The following is a 13236-nucleotide window of genomic DNA, read 5'->3' on the forward strand; positions in this document are numbered from 1 at the left end:
ATCTGTACATGTTAAAATACGCTAATGTGGAAGTGCAGTTACTACTGTAATTATTGGGTTTAGTGTAATTTACATGATGAATGAGCTAAGAATTGATGAATGTTTTTTCAGTTGATAGTTTGTAGCTGTGTCATATAAGCTGAGTGTATAATTAACTTTACTCTGCACGATGGATACAGAGGCTTAGTTGTATAGCGAGGATGGTGCGGGAGCTATTAGGAGTCAAGCCACTATTTGCTATAGACTTCCAATGGACGTGTTTTATACTGTGTGGGTGGTATGGGCATGTAGTGATATACTAGCATGTGGTATAAATCATAAAGTTCAGAGCTAGATATGTGTAAACGTGTGTGTTCACTTGGTAGCATCATTGCTTGACGGCTCTTGTGGGCATGCGTATTGTTTGGGGGAAATGAATTCTTAATAGTTATACGAATGAATATCCTCAATGCATAATTACTTTGTATATAATACCAAACAGAATTATTTTTTTGTTACTGCTGCTGCGACTGCTGCTGCTGTTGTTCAAATCAGCAATGAAGCTGATTCCCTGCCCCTAATACATAAACGAGTCTTTCCAGAAATACTGCCGTTAGTGATAATATACGCGCGTGCGTGTGGGCCGGCGGGCGTACGGGTGTGGTGGTAGGGGAGAGGGGAAATTCTGCAACCTGCTAAATTCTGAATATTAATCTAGTTAATACGATAATACGTTAATACGACCAATGGGAGCCTCACTTACCCGGTGAGCAACGTGACAGTCGGAACGTGTTTTCTGATCATACAACTCGGAATGTTAAACACGAGACTGTCCAAAAGAACCGTTACCTTGAAAAAGACTCGCCCCTATGTGACTGACCAAAAACAAACAAAAGTTTCTTTTTCGATTACACTTTTATTCCCTTAAGCCAAAAGTAACTATTGACGATCACGTCAAGCGTATTCAACTAATTTCTTCACAATTTTAAGATCGTTATATTTTTTTAAATTTAATATTTCCCTTTGGTGGTGCGGACTGGCATCGCTAGGTGATACTGAAACAAATCGCTAGCAACCAAACGGTGAGGGGTGTTAAGGTGAGGGTCAGCTTAATGTACAGAGACACACATTCTGTAAGTGGCATTAGAAACACATTCATTGCACAGGAGTTACACGTGTGTATACATCATGCATAATTTACATTCACTTATTATTTGCTGTTATCTTTTTAGTGAGAGGGCACACATACAAGATGACCTTTTTGTTGTTTATTTGTGAGTATTTTCAACTTTTTCTCAACCACATAATATATACAGCAACGGACGTGTCAGTTGTAAATAACAGTCTGCTGTTTTGAGTTTTTGTTACTACACGCAATGTTTTAAAAGAACTCATTTTGATTTAAAAGTTTGGAACATATTATAAGCAATGACATATTAAACAGACTATTAACGTCACACCTTTCATGTACACGAGTGTCCATTGCCAGCGTAACCACGCACACTGTGTGATATCTATATGTCTGTTCCAGTTCTCCTGCCACACGTCACCTGTACCTGGCCTGGGTTATGGCCCGAGCGTGAGTGCCCTCAACTGACATCCTTTTTAATTATCCAACACGAATCTGTTTCCTGAGTCCGGTTAAATTATTTCAAGAGACCGGATGTATTAATACCAACAGTATTTCAATTGAATTGCCCTTCATAAAGATAATTTACTTCGAGTTAATGTATGCAGAAGAAATTTAAACGTAAGTTTTGAAAATGTACATATGTTATGATCGTGATATTTGTGTCTCTGTGTATCATATCGATATCAACATAGTCTTTAAGTCGAGTCCACTCACTGACTGCTGGTCCATGTGTACTCAAGTGAGTGAGAGAGTGAGTTAGTGAGTCCTTTAAGGTCGCTGTTATCAATGTTTTAGTTACATCACGGACGTTCCTCCGTGTGTTGAAACCAACAATCACGGGTATAGTGCTGAAATATCCAGAAAAATAATGGGTCAAAGCTTGGACTCGAACCCATAATCATACGTTTCTAGGGGACGTAACTCATCACGTCGGATTATGGGGACATGGACGACTGGGCTATTGATTCTACGTATACTCGTAGGGAGAACCTGTGCCTATCTGTAGTGTACACAGGAAACGTGTGGTGTAACTGCACCACAGCATGTTGATCAGCCGTGGGGGCGGTGGGGTAGCCTTGTTGTTAAAGCGTTGGCTCGTTACGCTGTAGACCCAGGTTCGATTCCCAAAATGGGTACAATGCCTGAAGCTCATTTCTGGTGTCTTCCGCCGTGTTATTGCTGGAATATTGCTAAAAGCAGTGTAAAGCTAAACTCACTCACTCACTTGATAAGCTATGTCAGTCCATGAATACCTCAACTGCAACGCCGTTGGGCCAGGCATACCACAATACAAAAACAATACCGCTGAGTCAGTTCGAGAATATGTGCCAATGCCACTATCAAGATTGAATCCCCAATATATCGAGTCTGTCTTTTTTTGCAGACAACCACGAAGATGACTGTCTCGATGTTGCGATCATCGGTGCAGGTATCGGCGGCACATACACAGGCTACCGTCTACGAAACAGAGGACTGAAAATAGCCATATTTGAGTACTCCGACAGGATTGGAGGTCGCATGTTTACAGCTCAGATCCCAACTGTTCCTGGCACGACTGTGGACTTCGGGGCGATGAGGTTGAATCCCAAGGAACACACATTTCTTGTGCGTACTGCAAGCCAGCTTGGACTCAATATTGTTGACTTTCCTTTGAACTACGGCAACCGTAACGAGACTATATACTATCTCCGTGGGCGTCATCTTCTGCCGGATGAACTGGGAGGACCAAAGACTCCATACAACCTGAGGCCCAGCGAGAGACTCAGCCCGGGTGACCTTCTGTGGTAATAGGCTTTAAGAAACCATTGAGTGACTGAGTGAGTGAGTTTAGTTTTACGCCACACTCAGCTATATACCAGCTATATGGCGCCAGTCTGTAAATAATCGAATCTGGACCAGACAGTCCAGTGATCAACAGCATGACCATCGATCTACGCAATTGGGATACGATGACCTGCAGTGTCAACCACGTCAGCGAGCCTGACCACCCGATGCCTTTAGTCTCCTTTTACGACAAGCATGGGTTACTGAAGATCAATTCTAACCCAGACCTTCACAGGTTAGAAACCATTTGAATGAGATTTGCTTAAAAGGTGACCTTATGAATGTCATGTGAGGGAATGTAATTATATAAATAGGGAAATTGTAATAAAGAAGGTAATATATTTACTTATATTGTGATGATATAATGATGACACGCTTTTATGGATAACAACTTCTTTCTATTCTCTATAAGATGTTTCAGAGCTAATTCTTACTCCTTCATCAGGTGAGTGCTTGACAACGGTGTAAGAACATATACCTATATAATAATATAATACAGAATCTGTCATCCAAAAATATTTTACCTTTCCGAATATATTTTATTATTCATGAACTTCTAAAATGCCAATCAAACAGTTATAAAACAATTCTATTTGAACGTTGTTCAGAGATCAAATACAGGTTACTTTTATTTTAACCCATCGAATATTGTCATATTTCAGGAAATTATATACAGAAAACACCAACATGAGCAGTTTGGCCTACCCCTCAGAGTCGGAGATATACACAATATACACAACAGACGGGTACCCTCTGTACACTATGAGGTATATCAATATACACTGTAACCCATTTTATCAAGATAAACTTAATTTACTTAATCCCCACTGTCAAGTTCAAGCCATCTGTTCGTCCCATTGTTTTAACTGTTTACGAATCGGATCGTAGCAACACAACTTCAAATCACTATCTCGTTGTACATTAATCATTGTACATTTCACAGAGTTCCTCTCGCCACTGAAAGAACTGTCTGACTAAATTCTATTAATGCTGCGTAACATGTCTAACACTGTATTGTTACGTGGTTACCGCATGTTCTAGCATGCTAACGTTATCGTTTATCGCCAGCATGGACAACTTCCTGAGTCGCTACGCCAGCAGAGAAGCTTACAGCTATTTACGAGATGCCTTGGTATGGAATTTCGCAACTGGCAATTTGGCGCTCAAATTGGACTCGATTTCCTGACCTTTATCACGGATTCAAACGTTCCCGACGACCTGAAAACTGTGCAGAATGGCATGGACCAAGTGCCGAAACGGCTGTTGAGCGCCTTTGTACGGGCCAGTCCAAGGTAAGTAGTCTTTAATGGTTTTCTGTGAGACAATCCCGTGACGATCCCGGAACTTGTCTTCAGCAACTCATGTTTGTCTTAAGAGGCGACTATGGAGATCGACATGTCAAAACATGTCGTGTTGCAATGGCGTGAGCTGATGTTCACCGTTACAGACTGCTGTCAGCATAGTTGGAATAATGCCAATAAAAGCAGACTAGAAAAGATTTTTTTAAAAAACAATTCTGTCAGTATGATATTTTCAACAAGACTCATATCATGTTCTAGACATTCCGTCCGCCTGAACCACCAGCTGACGTCCATGAGAGGACGTCCTGGCAACTACAGACTGAGGTTCCATCCAACCAGGACCGTGGCTGGTTACACCAAACCTACACTGGTGAAGCATTGTCCTTTTTGGTAATCCCCGTATCTGTAAGATGCATGCTGTGTCAAGGAAGCTTTAAGTAATTGGTAAGCGTTGTCCAGTCGGCTAAGGACCACAAATGGATACACATGGGATTTGAATCACAGATACGTCCTTGACCTCACAATATCCAGGCTAGGAGTTTCACTAACGTGGGAAGCATCCATGACATGCAGCATTTCGGGCACAATGTCCGTACTCGTGGGTCTCACTAAAGCGGTAGCTTAATATGAATGGAAAACCTGAAGTCATGCACTTTTTGAAATAAGCGAGCATGGGTATGATGTTGACGAACCTACTCTGGGTTTCAACCCGAGATCATAGGTATCTGGCGTTCCCAAGAGACGCAATTCTAGCGGCGAATTGGAGCTTCATGAGAATGGACCACCAGACCCCCACCGATCCTCCCGGCTCTAAACCTTATTCTATATGATTTTCTAGTAGATATTCTAGTAGATATTCTCTAGACGGTCAGCGTAAACTGTGTAATATAATGTCTATCACACACCCTTGAGACGAATAACATTACCAACATTAATCTTCTCTCACTGCAGCTACCAGTCAGTTATGTGTGTGCCAGAAAAGTGGTCTTAGCCATACAGAAGGACTGTGTGGAAAAGGTGAACTTTGCACCTTATCAGAGCAGTGAATTCCGTCGACGAATGGGCGCTGTTATTCCCATCCAGGCACAAAAAGTCTTCCTTGCCTACCCTTACCCTTGGACAGACTTCAACAATGTGAATGAGAACATCACCCATGCAGATCAAGTCTACCAAGCAAGTTTACTTACGACTGGCGAAAGGGCACTAATGGCTACTGGATCCATCTGCCTACCTATAGTGATGGCGAGAGTTCTGTTGCCCTCTGGCGGGAACTTCAGAGCCAAGGTAACACCATATATGGAAGTTTGCCCGGGCGCGAGGGTGTCCACTGAAGTAAGGAATCGGTTGCATTCCTATTTGAGCCTAATCTACAGAATTCCAGAGTCCTACATTCCTGAAACAGTAGGAGGGGCGATGCAACTGTGGGACACATACCCATTTAGAGCTGGATGGCACTTGTATAAGCCAGGATTCAGGATGGAGGAGACTCGGGATTATATGCTGAAGCCATTCTTCAACCATGAAGTCTTTCATGTGGCTGGTTCTTGGTGGCCGAACAAACTACAGGGCTGGTCGGAGGCTGCATTGCGAGCAGTTGACCTGGCTGTGAAACGTTATCTATGAAACTGGATAAGTCAGTAATTGATGCCCTCCAATTATGTATTTCAAAGGGTAACTGTCTAAACATGAATAAACCATTCAGTTATGATTGTAAACGCGTTGGTCGTATCTGTTAACAAGAATGCGTTCGATACACCTTTAGAAAGGCAATGATTAATTCTTCAATGTCGTATGTGAAGAAGTATTAGTAGGTTGAGTAATCTTACAATTATCAGACATTTGAGAGCATGTTCCCGTTATGCTAAAGAAAATATTCAAAGGGTTGCTATCCACGTAGGTGAAGGATTGGTGACAAACTACTAGTGGTATGAATACATACGTGACCTTCTCTACACTCACATACTTACAAAGTCCGTTGTCAGAATCATTGGCTCTTATCTGCAGGAGACAAAAGGATCGATTTCATGTATTTATCGCGATGGTATTGCTTTACCACAACACTGAAGTTGATCAAGTTTACATGAATGAGGTCATAGAGGTATATCTGGAAACAAAAGAGTCATGTGAACAAACTGTTTTGCTGTGAAATAGAAGGGGTCTGTGGCCTTGTGGGAAAGGGGGACCATAACGAACCTGCAGCGATCCAGTTCATACAGATTACTGCCTCTTTTGAAACTGATTTCATTCTAGAAAATTAATACTAAAGTATTCATGGAACACTTTGGTCCACAAGATCGTGATTGTTTTACGACCGTGTAATACATTATCTGAGAGTACTAATTTAGGCTGGGGAAGGGTGACGGTTTAATCTGCACAATATACCTAGTATAATCATAGCTAAAATCAGAAACATTTAATATACCTGTGTCAGGAAAAACTGTCTTCAGCAGGGGCCTAACCTGAATTCTAATTATGTCATTCTTTTACAAGCAATTAACGAGATAGATGTGGTTTTAGTTGTTAAATACTGACATTAAATGCTTGGGCGTTAAGTGAACCGCTTGACATTGGGCATTAGACGTGTACGACATTCATTGCACCACATTTTCTTCCACCTGCACCGAGCAATAAATGCCACCAGAGTAGTGCAGGTACAACTGAGTGTTCTAATTATCGCTGATCAGCCGTTATCCGCTAATATCTAACTTGATCATTGGAGAGCTTCCATGTCTGTTTCTTATGAATATATATGTTATGTTAGACGGAGGTCAGCGAGATTTGGAGAATGGTTGACGCCTTGATTAATAAAATACATTTAATGCCTGCCAGTGTCTCGTTTATTAACATATGCATAATATTATTTACCTCTTCGGTGTTGGGGCATGTATGTCGGAATAAGTTTACACGAACTTCCTTAAAGGTATCACAGAGTTCACTGAATACATGTTCAGCTGTATGACTCACCGAGAAAAAGAATTTAGAATAGCAAAAATGTGAAACGTAACGGGCTGTGTCAGGAACAGAAGGTGCATGCAAATCACCTTGGTAACATGCACTTGGATGTCGTGAGGCGACTTGTCAGCCTTCGTTTTTCATTGGAGCAAATTTATTTTTTATCTCCAAGATTAGGAAGGACAGCAGTGAATGATAATATCGTTTGCTGTTGACAATACATTTATTTTGGTTTGTTCTGTTTTTGTTTTTGGTTTTTTTTCTTTTTTCTTGTTGATTTCTAATTTGATTTGTTTTGGGGATCGTTTGTTTGTTGTTTTTTGTGGGGTTTTGGGTTTGCTAGATTGTTCAGTAAACGTCGCTCTCAATCTGGGCAATTTTAACCCGGAATCCACAGTGGACAATTTGAAGGTGAAAAGTCGTTATGAAACACACCAATGACGATTGATGCTGGATGGTCTATCGACAGTCTGCTGACATGTAATGTTATGATTTATGCGTGCTAACGGCACATTACACTGGTACCACAATGCAAAATATAAGTGGGATGAAAACATACGTGACCTTCTCTACACTCACATACTGACAAAGTCCGTTGTCAGAATCATTGGCTCTTATCTGCAGAAGACAAAAGGATCGATTTCATGTATTTATCGCGATGGTATTGCTTTACCACAACACTGAAGTTGATCAAGTTTACATGAATGAGGTCATAGAGGTATATCTGGAAACAAAAAGAGTCATGTGAACAAACTGTTTTGCTGTGAAATAGAAGGGGTCTGTGGCCTTGTCGGAAAGGGGGACCACCATAACGAACCTGCAGCGATCCAGTTCATACAGATTACTGCTTGGTGTGGAACTGATTACATTCTAGAAAATTTATACTAAAGTATTCATGGAACTCTTTGGTCCACAAGATCGTGATTGTTTTACGACTGGGTAATACATTATCTGAGAGTACTAATTTAGGCTGGGGAAGGGTGACGGTTTAATCTGCACAATATACCTAGTATAATCATAGCTAAATACAGAAACATTTAATATACCTGTGTCAGGAAAACAAACTGTCTTCAGTAGGCAGTGTACGACCAAACGCCTTAAGCAGGGGCCTAACCTGAATTATATTAATGTCATTCTTTTACAAGCAATTAACGAGAAAGGTGAGGTTTTAGTTGTTAAATACTGACATTACATGCTTGGGCGTTAAGTGAACCGCTTGACATTTGACCTTAGACGTGTACGACATTCATTGCACCACATTTTCTTCCACCTGCACCGAGCAATAAATGCCACCAGAGTAGTGCAGGTAGAACTGGGTGTTCTAATTATCGCTGATCAGCCGTTATCGGCTAATATCTAACTTGATCATTGGAGCGCTGCCATGTCTGTTTCTTATGGGTATAGGGGCGGTGGGGTAGCCTAGTGGTTAAAGAGTTGGCTCGTTACGCCGAAGACACGGGTTCGAATCCCCACATGGGTACAATGTGTGAAGCCCATTTCTGGTGTCCCCCGCCGTGATGTTGCTGGAATATTGCTAAAAACGGCGTAAAACCAAACTCAGTCAGTCAGTCAGTATGAGTATATATGTTATGTTAGACGGAGGTCAGCGAGATTTGGAGAATGGTTGACGCCTTGATTAATAAAATACATTTAATGCCTGCCAGTGTCTCGTTTATTAACATATGCATAATATTATTTACCTCTTCGGTGTTGGGGCATGTATGTAGGAATAAGTTTACACGAACTTCCTTAAAGGTATCACAGAGTTCACTGAATACATGTTCAGCTGTATGACTCACCGAGAAAAAGAATTTAGAATAGCAAAAATGTGAAACGTAACGGGCTGTGTCAGGAACAGAAGGTGCATGCAAATCACCTTGGTAACATGCACTTGGATGTCGTGAGGCGACTTGTCAGCCTTCGTTTTTCATTGGAGCAAACATACTTTTTATCTCCAAGATTAGGAAGGACAGCAGTGAATGATAATATCGTTTGCTGTTGACAATACATTTATTTTGGTTTGTTCTGTTTTTGTTTTTTGCATTTTGTTTTTTTCCTTTTTTCTTGTTGATTTCTAATTTGATTTGTTTTGGGGATCGTTTGTTTGTTTGTTTGTTTTTTGTGGGGTTTTAGGTTTGCTAGATTGTTCAGTAAACGTCACTCTCAATCTGGGCAATTTTAACCCGGAATCCACAGTGGACAATTTGAAGGTGATGTGACCATGAGGTGTCAGAGACCATTGCACGATTCCAACTGTACACCGGCCTTGTGTGTATGAACCACGTCGTGATGATACCATGTGTTCGTATCCCATCTCACCGGTGAGATTCCAACTGTATCCCGACCTTTTGTGTATGAACCACGTCGTGATGATACCATGTGCCTGATCCCATCTCACTGGTGAGATTCCAACTGTATCCCGACCTTGTGTGTATGAACCACGTCGTGATGATACCATGTGTTCGTATCCCATCTCACCGGTGAGATTCCAACTGTACCCCGACCTTGTGCCAAAGAATAATTATCCGTAATTGTTTGATTGTTCAATTGTCGGTAGTCTACACACATCCTGAGACGGCCGTCCTTTTTGCGAGCAAGCACCACATTGGAAGACCATGGGCAATGTGACGTGCGGATAATCCCATTTGATAACAACTGCTGAAGATGGTCTCTCACTTCTTGATACATGGCTGGTGTTATCCGCCTATGTCGTTGTTTGAAGGGATGTTCCGACATGAGTTCGATGCGATGGGCGACTCGATCAGTAAAGCCTACATCAGTATCTCCAGTAGAGAAGATGTCCAGAAAATCATGAATAACCTTCTTGCCTTGAGTTATTTCTTCAGGAGTAACAGCTGCTTGGTCAAAGTCCATTTTGTTGATTATGTCTTCGCCCTTGCTGCTCCTTAGTACTGGTATATCCTCAATACTGACAGGTTGTACTTCACAAACTATGGCATGTGGGGGATCGTAACAGTTGTGACCTCACTGTTAGGTGGGATAGTATACTGATTAGTCTCTGCACATTTCACAATTGCTAGCCTGTTGTGTTGCTTCACTAAATCCTTTTCCCTCAGGGTCATACACCTGAATGCTAAGTACCACGGAGTATGTAGATTAGCCTGTTGTAGGAATCTGGTGCCATGTTCTTCCCTAGTGAGCTCCATGAATGTACCAAGAATATTGGTGCCTATCAAGACAGGAACATTGGTATTATAGCTACTATCTGGGACTACCAAGAAAAGACAACTCTGTTCTGTTTTATTCATGCTTGGGACAAGAAGGGGAACCTCAATAAGTCCAAGATAAGGCAACTGTTGACCATCAGCACATTCCACTCGAAGAATAGTATCCAGTGGCTCAACCGGTAGGTGGGATAAGTGACGTTGGTGGAAGGCTTGACTGATAGTTGATACCGTGGCTCCTGTATCAAGTAAAGCTTGTGCACATATTCCATTTACCAATACCTCAACTTCATTCGCACTCCCAACTAGACTTTTATTATCTTGCTTGTCAGTAGTCTGAACTCTGTTATTCAATCCATATAGTCCCCGGAGTGTGTGTGGAAAATGACTGTGGTCCATCCTAACTCTACAGGAAAAAGATAAGTGACCCAGCTGCCCACATCTGTAGCAGATTGGTACCCGGATGCCATCTTCATCCGTTATCCACCCTCGCCTTATCCTGAGGTTTGATTGCAAACTGGAATGTGTTTCAGTCCCACAGTGACTATTGCTGACATAATGACCTTGCCTGCGAGAGTTTGACCAAGTTGATTTACCATCATGGTGAGATTCTTTAGGAGCCCATGTTGCTGCGACCTGGAGCTGCTGCTTCAACTCCTCCACTTGTTTTGATAGATGTTTGCACATGGCCTTCATCTCCTGCATCCGCCTGGTCGTAGGATGGTCCTGTCTTGCCTTAGTACCATATCCTCCACCTTGTGTCTCTTGTGGTCCTGCCTTGGATCCCCCATGTGTATATGCTCCCATCCACTGCACAAATTCGTCTGTTGAATCAACATTCGGATGCACTTGGAGTGTATTGAATGCCGACACAAGTCTCTCAATTTCATCAGGTGACAGTGTGTCTCCCATTACATAATACTGAGACAAGAGGATAAATGTACACATGAATAAGAGCATACGATATGACAACCTACAACTCATTAGATCCTGATGATGTACAGGTTATCCCTTCATATATATCTTATCAACAGGGATCACAAACACTAGTTGAGGGCATAGGCTGAATAGCCAGGAGAATATTCCATGTTAGAAGATATGGAATCACTAAGCATGAAAACGTGCTTGTATGCTGTTGACTGTTCAACATATACCTCAGATCAGTCCACTCTGATCAAATAGCAATAAAGGGGTAATGGTTGTCACCTGTGTCTACCCTGTAGCGGTACTAAGAACGGGGAGCTGACATTTTTGCTTTACTTGTTTAATGACACGTTACTATCTACTTTTTATTGTTGTGAGGGATTGTGTTCATAGATATGTCATATGTACATATTTCAACACATTTCCTCAATATTCCTCGTTCATAGCAGCTACAAAGCAACCAGCACATAGTACTGTCATAAAAACATGTTGCTACCACAAAATGTGGATATCATTACATGCATGTGACCGACATTCTAATTGGTTTCTAAACCAATGTTCTGTAACTTATACTCAGCAAAATAGTCAATCAGCTGTAGGTAACACTGCAAGTAAACAATGGCAGTGCCATGTTCTAGTTCATCTAGTCCATGATTCATGAGCCTCCACTACTGTGTGATTACATACCAACCTAGCTATAACAGCCAGTTCAACAGGCTCAGAATATCACATTGAGATACTAGTCTGTATTCCGTGTTACCGTCGTCTCAAGAGTAGTATGACGTCATCATGGTCATGGGACGCTATCGGAGGGGTGCATGGTTTCTGGGGTGGTCGCCTGTCCTTTACCTTGGCCCAAACCGTCAAGTCCTCACTGGGGGCTCCAAATGTAGTAGCATGGAATTTGGGGTTCTTCCGTAATGAAAACCACAAGGCTACGGGGTGTGAGTTGACGGCATCTTTATTACTCTGGGACGAATCCACCATATCCTCCTTATACATAAACCCTGAAACAATTGGTGAACAATGTAAACCTACTCAGGTATCGTGTCATACACTATATACATCAAGACTTAGACACATGGCACATCATAGGTATTGTATCAAGTGCATGCTGAAATGTTTACAACATACAATACAGGTCAACTCTAATCAAGGCAAATCACCGCATATAAATAATACCAGGGATGTATATAATACATCTGTAATGATTTCTAGGGATAGTCATCCGGATGGGATGACTGCTGATTATAGATACACTAATATGGGAGATAAGATAACATAAGATATGCAACACCTACCAGGTGTGTGGACCTAGGTTTGCCAGATCCAGCAGTCCCTCATACCATACAGTCCTGTACGGATCTGTAGTAAATAAACATACATAGTACCACAATATTATCTACATAGAAGTCAATACACATCACACGTGGCTAATGCATGGCATTACACGCTAACTACAATAGTACCTAGTACATTGTATTATACCTACTTCATATCATGTACACTTACGTACATGCATATGCACATACACCTGCCCATATATATATATATATATATATATCCACATACACGTACATACCAACATGACGTGATTACATTGTTTCACACTACATAATATGCATGGGTTTACGTTAATACAATAGTTACATTAAATGTGCTTGCATGACTATTAAACCCGTCATTATATAACTTCCCTACATTAGTTATATATGCATATGTATACATTAAGTAGACTACACCATTTCTATACTTCTACCTATATACAAAACAGATATATGCATGTCATATAGAACAGATATACTCACATTAAAACACAATATACAACATTACAGATAAAGTACTAACCGTGGAAATATACAGAGGTGAGCTGGTATCCAGATACCTTTAAAACCTTTACTGTAGTGTGGGGCAGCTTGCTGCTCGAATGCTTGAAAGT

The 13236-nt window shown here is 41.3% G+C and overlaps 2 protein-coding genes and 1 long non-coding RNA gene across 3 annotated transcripts in view; 2 read left to right on the forward strand and 1 right to left on the reverse strand.

The window, feature by feature from the left end:
- The window catches only part of LOC124262543 (aplysianin-A-like), a 42415-nt gene extending 38506 nt beyond the window's left edge, over positions 1–3909 (forward strand). The window contains exons 2-6 of the mRNA XM_046697049.1: positions 1212–1253; positions 1511–1558; positions 2496–2895; positions 3598–3702; positions 3879–3909. Of these exons, the coding sequence (XP_046553005.1) occupies positions 1232–1253; positions 1511–1558; positions 2496–2895; positions 3598–3702; positions 3879–3909 (606 nt within the window). The 5' untranslated portion in view covers positions 1212–1231. The remainder of the gene's footprint in view (positions 1–1211; positions 1254–1510; positions 1559–2495; positions 2896–3597; positions 3703–3878) is intronic.
- A 1386-nt stretch (positions 3910–5295) lies between these two features.
- Positions 5296–5859, forward strand: LOC124262544 (aplysianin-A-like). The gene has a single exon (XM_046697050.1). The coding sequence runs from the start codon at positions 5296–5298 to the stop codon at positions 5857–5859; it is 564 nt and encodes a 187-aa protein (XP_046553006.1).
- Positions 5860–12240: 6381 nt separating this feature from the next.
- Positions 12241–13162, reverse strand: LOC124262555. Its single transcript, XR_006894631.1, has 3 exons — positions 13146–13162; positions 12599–12662; positions 12241–12304 (listed from the first exon to the last, which is right to left on the reverse strand). It is a non-coding gene; the product is annotated as an uncharacterized LOC124262555 (long non-coding RNA).
- Between the last annotated feature and the right edge of the window lie 74 nt (positions 13163–13236).

The sequence above is a fragment of the Haliotis rubra genome, unplaced genomic scaffold, assembly GCF_003918875.1.
Source record: "Haliotis rubra isolate DU_JTF1 unplaced genomic scaffold, ASM391887v1 Scf844, whole genome shotgun sequence".
NCBI lineage: Eukaryota > Metazoa > Mollusca > Gastropoda > Lepetellida > Haliotidae > Haliotis > Haliotis rubra.

Coding starts and splice junctions, on each gene's coding strand:
- LOC124262544 (XM_046697050.1), top strand. CDS start 5,296: ATGGGCGCTGTTATTCCCATCCAGGCACAAAAAGTCTTCCTTGCCTAC.